Source organism: Morone saxatilis, unplaced genomic scaffold (genome assembly GCF_004916995.1).
Source record: "Morone saxatilis isolate NCDOM2014 unplaced genomic scaffold, NCSU_SB_2.0 Contig11, whole genome shotgun sequence".
NCBI lineage: Eukaryota > Metazoa > Chordata > Actinopteri > Moronidae > Morone > Morone saxatilis.
Window position 1 is genome coordinate 15668644 of NW_023339663.1, and position 8091 is coordinate 15676734.

Consider the following 8091-nt stretch of genomic DNA (forward strand, 5'->3'; position numbering starts at 1 on the left):
CATCGTCAAACAGATGAAGTAAGTGTCTCTTTTCTGTCTCGTTTTAACCCTCCGCGGCACAGCCAGAGCAAAAGGCCCGAGATTGCGCCTCCCCTATCTGTGCTAAGGCAGGTTGAGCCGCCATGTTTCGAGAGGCCGTAGCCCCGGAGGAGTGCCGGTGACTCGAGCACCTCCTGCAGACCGACAGTGAGGCTGCCGAGGCCGCACCGGTGCGTCCCAGGGTGCTGTTCACTGCCCGGGTGCTGAAATGTAGTTAACGAGGGTTGTACTTGACTACAGGGAGTGTGCGACTGGGGATATGTGGGTGTTGTTCTCTGTGCGTGTGCGCGTGCGTGTTTGTGTGCGCGCTCGTGTTTGTGTGTGTGTGTGTGAATTACATTGAGGTCACTACAGCTCCATTAGTGAATACCTCTGCTTTTAATCTTAATGGCTTTAAGTGCCCGATATCGCCGGGAGTACTTTGCCTATAAAGCGGATTTACGCAGAAATATGGCTTCTAAAACCGCATCTAAACCGTCCCCTGTCTAAGCTAAATCACTCTTTGATGTTTTAAATCACTGTTGTTGTTTTCTCTAAACCTCTTAGTTAAGTTTTTAGATGTTTCAGTCCGGAAAAAGGCACAGTCCATTGTATATTTTGTCTTGTGAAAACATCTCTACCAGTTTTTGTTGGGTAGCCCTGTATCTCTCTTTCTCTCTCTCTCTCTCTCTCTCTCTCTCTCTGCCTCCGTCCTGCTCAGCGCATCCCGGCCTGCAATGCACTGACTGCACCCTCCCTCCCTTCCTTCCCTCTCTCTCCCTCCCTGCCCTGCTTCCTCTTCTTCCCTTCACCTCATTACCCTCCCTGTGGTTTTCTGCCAGTCCACAACTCGCTGCTCTGCCCTGAACACAAGACACTGGGGCCAAATAGTGTTTACAAACACTTTTCAGGGTTTGTTTTAGCCGGGGCAGGCAGGCAGCAGCCGGATGGGTTTTACTACACACACTGTGGGTCATAAAGGTTAGGTATCGGAGGGTACATTTAGCTCGCACTGCTGTGATTTAGTCCAACATCATCACATGCTGTGCAGGTTAGTAAAATGATTTGAGAGTGTCTTTTATATTGTGTGATCCAGGGCCTGTCTGTGGTAGTTTCATGTCTGCAATGAGAATCAAACTACAGCTGGAGTTTCAAGTGTGTGTGTGTGTGTGTGTGTGAGAGAGAAATGTTGACCCAAAACCTTTAAAAGGTCAGAAAATGTAACCTATAATAAGTCCTATAAATAAGAAGATGCACACAATGAAGTAGATTTGGATTATATGAATGAAACCTCATTGATCTGTGACACTAACTAAGATGTTTTCGGACTCTGTGATTGGTCAGTTAAGTTCTCATCAATCACACACTGTATATGGAGCTCGAACAATTAGTGCATTCAATTAAAAAATCTATCTGCAGCTATTTTTAAAGCAAACGTGTCCAAAATGTATTAGTTCAGACTTAATGAAATGTGAATATTTACTGATGTTCTTTGTTCTCTGTGATATTATCTGCATATTATCAATAATGAATGTAACTGTTATTTGCAGCCTAACCTGTATATTAATTTAACCCTCTGTCTTTGGATTGTGAGGCCACTTATCGGCCTTAATTGCATCAATTTTGAAAACGCTGAAGGCACAGAATATAGACTGAAAACACCTCCCCGAGAAAATGCTTATCAGAGGTGGTAAAACACCAACATCCTGACACATCTCACACCCGAACAGTAGTCTCAGTTATTTTAGAGGTAAAAGGATTCATTCATCCAGTAGTTTATTGTGAATTGATCAGCAACCGACGATTGAATAATCACTTTAGTCATTTTTATTAGCAAAAAAATCAAACATTTGCTTCTTTAATGTGAGGATTGTGTGTGTTTCTTTGTCTTATATGTGATGATAGTACATTTAATATCTGTTGGACCATCGACATATATAAATGTTTTATATGTTGGTCAAACAAAACAAGACATAGGAGGACATCACATTGTGCTATGGAGATTATTTGTAGATGAATGTAAATTCAACAATAATAAGAGAAATGATGTTAGTTGCACCTATAAATTATTCACTGGCCTTTGCTACGTGAAACTGCCCCTCTGTTCTTTCCCCCTAAAGGTTAATATTTTATTTCATAAAACTGTTTCTTTGGAGGTGGTCGCTCCGTTATATAAAACATCTTTTCACAATGTGCACTGATGAGCTGAATGTAGGTTAAAAACCATCATCCCTTATTAATTCTCCTCATACACATCAATCATTGATCACAAAGGAGGCGAAGAAGCGGCTGAAGTTTAAATGTGGACCGCAGGTCAGATTCAGGAAGTTGTGAGTGGTATTTTATAGGTGTATGTGAGGTCAGGGCAGATAATTTAATGTTGACCAGATTATGAGGAGTTTAACAGTGTCGTACTAAATGTAACAGTAGAGTCCTGTGTAGTGTGATTGATTAGTGCTCTGATTCCACTCCATTGCTCATCATAAATTATGAATGGCTTAGATATCACATTACTGACCAATTACAGATCACAGACTGAGAATGTGATCAATGCCCATCCCCATTATACACCCACACACTTAAAGACGCATTGTAGGCAGAGATGGTAGGAAGGAGGTAGAGAGGAATATAAGAATATAAGCCACACATACACAGTAGACCTTTTATTGTGAAAAGACAGTGGGACTTCTTCTGTTTGGTCCATGCTTGCTTCTAATATCCGTGTGCGCATGCAGGATTATCCATGAAGATGGCTTTTCTGGGGATGACGTGAAGCAGTATAAGCCTGTGGTCTACAGCAACACCATCCAGAGCTTGGCAGCCATCCTCCGAGCCATGGACTCCCTGGGCATCGAGTTTGGAGACAAGGATAGAAAAGTTGGTCTTATATATCACCTACAGACTGCGGAGAAACCGATGCACGCTTGAAATATAGGGGGGTGAAACGTGACAGAGCCAAAGCAGGACTGGGTTGGAGAGAAGAATTTAACAATGATCAGAAGATGCTCAGATCAAACTGTCACTTTAATCAAACATTTTAATTGCTTTATAGTGTTAATTGAAAGAAAACGACGGTGTACAGTTTGTAATAGTAAAAAAAAATCCATTACAACAGGTGATAAACAACAAATATACAGATATAATTGTGTCCCTCTTTCCCTGATCTCACGCACTGTGTTGTGTCCAGGCGGATGCTAAACTGGTTTGCGATGTGGTCAGTCGTATGGAGGACACAGAGCCGTACTCTGCAGAGCTTCTTACCGCTATGAAGCGTGTATGGACCGATGCCGGGACTCAGGAGTGCTTCAGCCGTGCCCGAGAATACCAACTCAACGACTCTGCTCAATAGTGAGTGGAGCTAAAAAGGGCTTTAAATCAAGGAATCAAGATCATTTATTTATCAAGGTTGTGTAACAAAATCGTCTAATCCACATTCTCTTGTCATCAGCTACCTGGACAGTCTAGACCGGATTGGGGCAGCAGATTATCAGCCCACAGAGCAGGACATCCTGAGAACCCGAGTGAAGACCACTGGCATCGTCGAAACCCACTTCACCTTCAAAAACCTTCATTTCAGGTAGCGTACGTGGAGCCGCTGCAGCGTCGGAGCTCACGAGCCCCTGTGTTGAGATGATGTTTCAGGGATTAAATCTTTGTGTCTGAGCTGACTTCTTGCACACTCTTTCCAGGCTGTTTGATGTGGGAGGTCAGAGGTCAGAGAGGAAGAAGTGGATCCACTGCTTTGAAGATGTGACGGCCATTATCTTCTGCGTTGCTCTGAGCGGATACGACCAGGTGCTCCATGAAGATGAAACAACTGTAAGTGTGACTCAGTTAATTCAGTCCGACTCCCTCTGGTGCCCAACTCACAGTGGGGTTTTCACTGTTGCTAAAAGCCAATATCCTGGTGGCCCAGTGGTTGAGACACGTATGATACAACTGCAACATCAGCTGTTCAAGTCTGGCCGAGCTCCTTTGTTGAATTGATATCCTCACATTGGGCCTTTGTCCCTTTTTAATTCACATCTGCGCCTCTATTGCTACCTACTATTAAAGGCAAAATGCCAGTAAAACATTTTAATGGTCTTTATCTGGATAGCTACAGTCTGACAGTGCCAACAGATTTAAATTCACTTTCAGACATAATTTATACAACAATCTCTATCCAATGAAGGAAAATGTCATTTAACAGCGAAAAGAGGAGAGAGAATCAGAATGGATCCCTCTTTCAGGACAGACAGTGAAACTACCACTATGACTTCTAATAAACTGTAAAATCTGTTTTTAAATTGATTATTTCAGTACTTTAAGCCGGTTTTCTGAGTTAACAGGACAAATATGAATCTTTTAAATGTTTATTTGTTATGTTCCTCTTTGATATGAAAGATAACTCCATATTTAGTTACAGTTACACATTCAGCAAGCGGTCATACTGTAAATTATAATCATAATAACCTTAAATTACTGTAAACCAGACACTCTCCTCACTGTAACACTAACCACACATCTATGCTTCCTGCAGAACCGCATGCATGAGTCGCTCATGCTCTTTGACTCCATCTGTAACAACAAGTTCTTCATCGACACCTCCATCATTCTCTTCCTCAACAAGAAGGATCTGTTTGCTGAGAAGATCAAGAAGTCCCCGCTGACGATCTGTTTTCCAGAATACACAGGTGAGTCCCTCACTTTCACTTTCGGAGCAGAGCTGCTTCACGAGCAAAGCCGATGAACGTTGGTCCCTCATGCTGTCTGTCTGTTTCCTCCTCTTGTCACCAGGTGCTAATACTTACGACGATGCTACTGCATATATTCAGGTTCAGTTTGAGAGTAAGAACCGCTCTCCCAATAAAGAGATCTACTGTCACCTGACCTGTGCCACAGACACGGGAAACATCCAGGTAGTGTTTGATGCCGTCACTGACATCATTATTGCAAACAACCTTAGAGGGTGTGGCTTATACTGAGGCCTGGCCAAGCACAGAGGTTGTCATGGAGAGTATGAGGTGTTAATAATGATAATTTTGATGATACTTAAACACATAAATATGTAATTCTACACGTCCAAATGGACCCAAAGAGCTGCCGTCAGACACCACACTGGATTTATTGCCATGATTTGTTCCCTTCCTCTTATTTTGATTTCTGTATACAACCCCAGTTTTGTCTTATAAAAATGTGTTTTTGAGCTGAATGTTTCATGTTTTGTTGATGACCGTGTCAACAACTGGTAAGGTCAGAAGCGGCAGCACCAGGGGTATATTCAGCCGGCGCCTTGTTTTGCAAAGCCCGGAAATGCAACGCGAGGAGTGTGCAATGTCATTTTTAACCACAGCGTGGAATATTGTCCCATCTTTTATGTGACATTTTTATGTGCGAGTCTCGAGGCATTTGTATCTGTACTGAATATAGCCTGTTGTGCTCCGTTTGAAGAGCTGCTGTGTGTATGAAGGTGGAGATGATGATGTTGTTGGGGAGGTGCTGTACTCGTGGCTGAGGGTCATGGTTGGGAAGGAGGCTATTTTAACTTTCAGACGGGACAAAGCTCCCCTCTCCTTCAGACCCACACATGACTGAGTAGCCTGCAGGTCTGTTCCACTCTCTGTTTTCTCTTTTGCTTTAAAACATAATGAAAGAGAGGATTCTTCTGTTCAGAGTGGCTGCCCATTGCCATTGGCCTCTTGTACCGTGAGGAAATGCCTATCAGCCAATGATATTTAAAAAAAACATCATATCGGTGCCAACCATCTGACGACAGATAGGGGATTAGGATCAGAAATCATAGATCATGTTCATACTATCAACTAATATTATTTAAGTAACATATATAACATTTTATTATCATCGAACGATTTATTTATTTAAGCCTCATGCCCTTCATGCCTCCTCCTACCTCCTGAAATCCCGTGCCACATATTTATTTCCTGACATGAAAAAACTGGGGGAAACACCGATACCTGTCTACGGTTCAGAGGGTAGAAAGCAGCCCTCCAATGACATCTTGTTCTCTGTGTGGTGCTTTACCCTTCGATGTGAATCTGTGTAGAAATAGAAGACTGCACGAGGAGAACAATATAATTTGAGGCAGCCTCTGTCTGGGGAGTCGGGGGATTTTTTCTCTTCGCCCCTGATCAGTAAACAGGGAACCATTATCCCCCCTCCCCCCCTCCTCCACCCCCCCTGTCTGTCACGTTTCTCTTTTCACAGAGAAAAAGTACAGCTCTCCATTTTCACCTGTGCACCCAGAAATTCATCTTCCCATCCCTGTATACTCTTATCTATCACATATCAGTCCCCATATCCTATCTCCATTTTCACCTTAAAAGCACCGTACTGTATATATATTATGATTATACCAGATTTTTTTTTACTGTGAATGTTTTTGTGCTGCACCCCATCCTATTTGGTAGTTTATTGGTTGCTCTCATGTGGAATGTTTGTGCTGAGCCAATCGAATGTTGTGTTTACATTAAAGCCACACTTTTCCTAACTATTCCTGCATTGTGGTCTGAGTCTGATTACACTGAAAAAGGTGGGATAACAAACTGCACCATCGCTGTGCTGTCCTCTCAGCAAAAGTTTAAATACACACTGACCTGCTTTAATCTGTGCAGAGAATTAAGGTTAGACCAGGAAATTAGGCTGAACATTATGAGAATGGACCACTTTTAATGCTTCATTGCCTGGTGAACACAGCTTTGTATTTAGTGTCAGAAATATGTATAAAAGATTGGGAACAGGTCTCGCATGGCAATAGGGCAGCACTTCGTGAAATGTGGCGGATGGCAGGGATCAGAGGCGTTGCGCAGCGGCTCTCAATTTATTAGGTTAAAAGTGTTCCATCATCACAGACAAGGAGCTATTCATATATTGAATGACTAGGCTGGATCAGCTGTCTGACCTGCTTCTGTCAGTTTAATGGGTACGATGTTCATTACTGCTCTGTTTCACTGACAGCCGCAGAGCTCCGCTCCTCAGTCCCAGTGTGTCCTCGTTTCTCAGAGCCAGTTACAGGTTAAAAGATTGGAACTCCCAGAGCGACGTGGTTACACTTTTTAATTACACACAAGACAATATTATCATATTTTTACAGATCATTCATATCAAATAACCACAAACCTCTAAAAGCTGAGACTCTGATACAGACTCACATCAGCCAGGTGTGGAGCAGAAGGCTGAAAACCCGACTCCAGGATAAGCAACGAGCATTTTTTGTTTCAGACAGAGAAAGAAATCCCCAACCATTTGCCCGTGCCCTGCCCGCATCCATTTACAGAAACATGGATTAAACCTGGATTGTGCAGAGCTCTTTAGTGAAAAGCATCACAAGGTGGGCACTGCATGGCAATCGGTGATAACCAGCGCACTTGGTTCCTGAATTACAGTCGCAGCCTCTTGATATCTTCACTTCTGAAGTCAATACGCAGTGCTAGAACCTGACGCACCTCCGCCGGGGTCAGCCGCCATGTCAGGGGCCCCGAGTTTGGGCCCCAGTAATCCAAGATCTCAGTTACCTGCAGCACAAAAAAAGGTACATGTGAGCCTGTGTAAACCAGGAAAAGGTATTCAGATCCTTTACTTAATTCCTATAAAGCTTATAGCTACTTTGTTTATAATGGTTTATCCTGTCATTTCTCTCCTATGTGTATTATTGTTTTGTAGTCTACAGTAAATATAAATTAGAAATGTCCAAATTGTGTCAGGTAATGTTTATGATATAAATTAAGTAAAATTAGCAATATCATACAGTGAAAGTATTTATTTTAGTAAAATGTAGTTTAAAGTATCAAAAGTAATCATGGTGCAGGAACTTGCCCCTGGGGGTGTTTTATATAAACTATTATTATTGAAGCATTAATGTGTAATCATCATTTTACTGTAGCCATTTATTTGTTTTTGAGGCAGTTTTTTAACAAATTAAAATGAGGACATTGTGATTTCATGGTTATATCATCTATGGTCCCAAAAGCCACTGCCCCATTTTACTGATGTAGTTGGTCGAGGTGGAGTTGATTTAACCTGTTTATATCTTGTCCGTAGTTATTTTATGCATACAAATGAATCATATTTTAT

At 42.2% G+C, this 8091-nt stretch overlaps 2 protein-coding genes across 2 annotated transcripts in view; one reads left to right on the forward strand and one right to left on the reverse strand.

The window, feature by feature from the left end:
- The window catches only part of gnao1b (guanine nucleotide binding protein (G protein), alpha activating activity polypeptide O, b), a 7112-nt gene extending 601 nt beyond the window's left edge, over positions 1-6511 (forward strand). Inside the window, exons 2-8 of the mRNA XM_035652600.1 lie at positions 1-18; positions 2754-2895; positions 3206-3366; positions 3467-3595; positions 3708-3837; positions 4541-4694; positions 4798-6511. Coding sequence (XP_035508493.1) covers positions 1-18; positions 2754-2895; positions 3206-3366; positions 3467-3595; positions 3708-3837; positions 4541-4694; positions 4798-4985 — 922 coding nt within the window. The 3' untranslated portion in view covers positions 4986-6511. The remainder of the gene's footprint in view (positions 19-2753; positions 2896-3205; positions 3367-3466; positions 3596-3707; positions 3838-4540; positions 4695-4797) is intronic.
- Positions 6512-7057: 546 nt separating this feature from the next.
- Positions 7058-8091, reverse strand: part of cog4 (component of oligomeric golgi complex 4) — an 8950-nt gene continuing 7916 nt past the window's right edge. Inside the window, exon 19 of the mRNA XM_035652391.1 lies at positions 7058-7532. Coding sequence (XP_035508284.1) covers positions 7398-7532 — 135 coding nt within the window. The 3' untranslated portion in view covers positions 7058-7397. The remainder of the gene's footprint in view (positions 7533-8091) is intronic.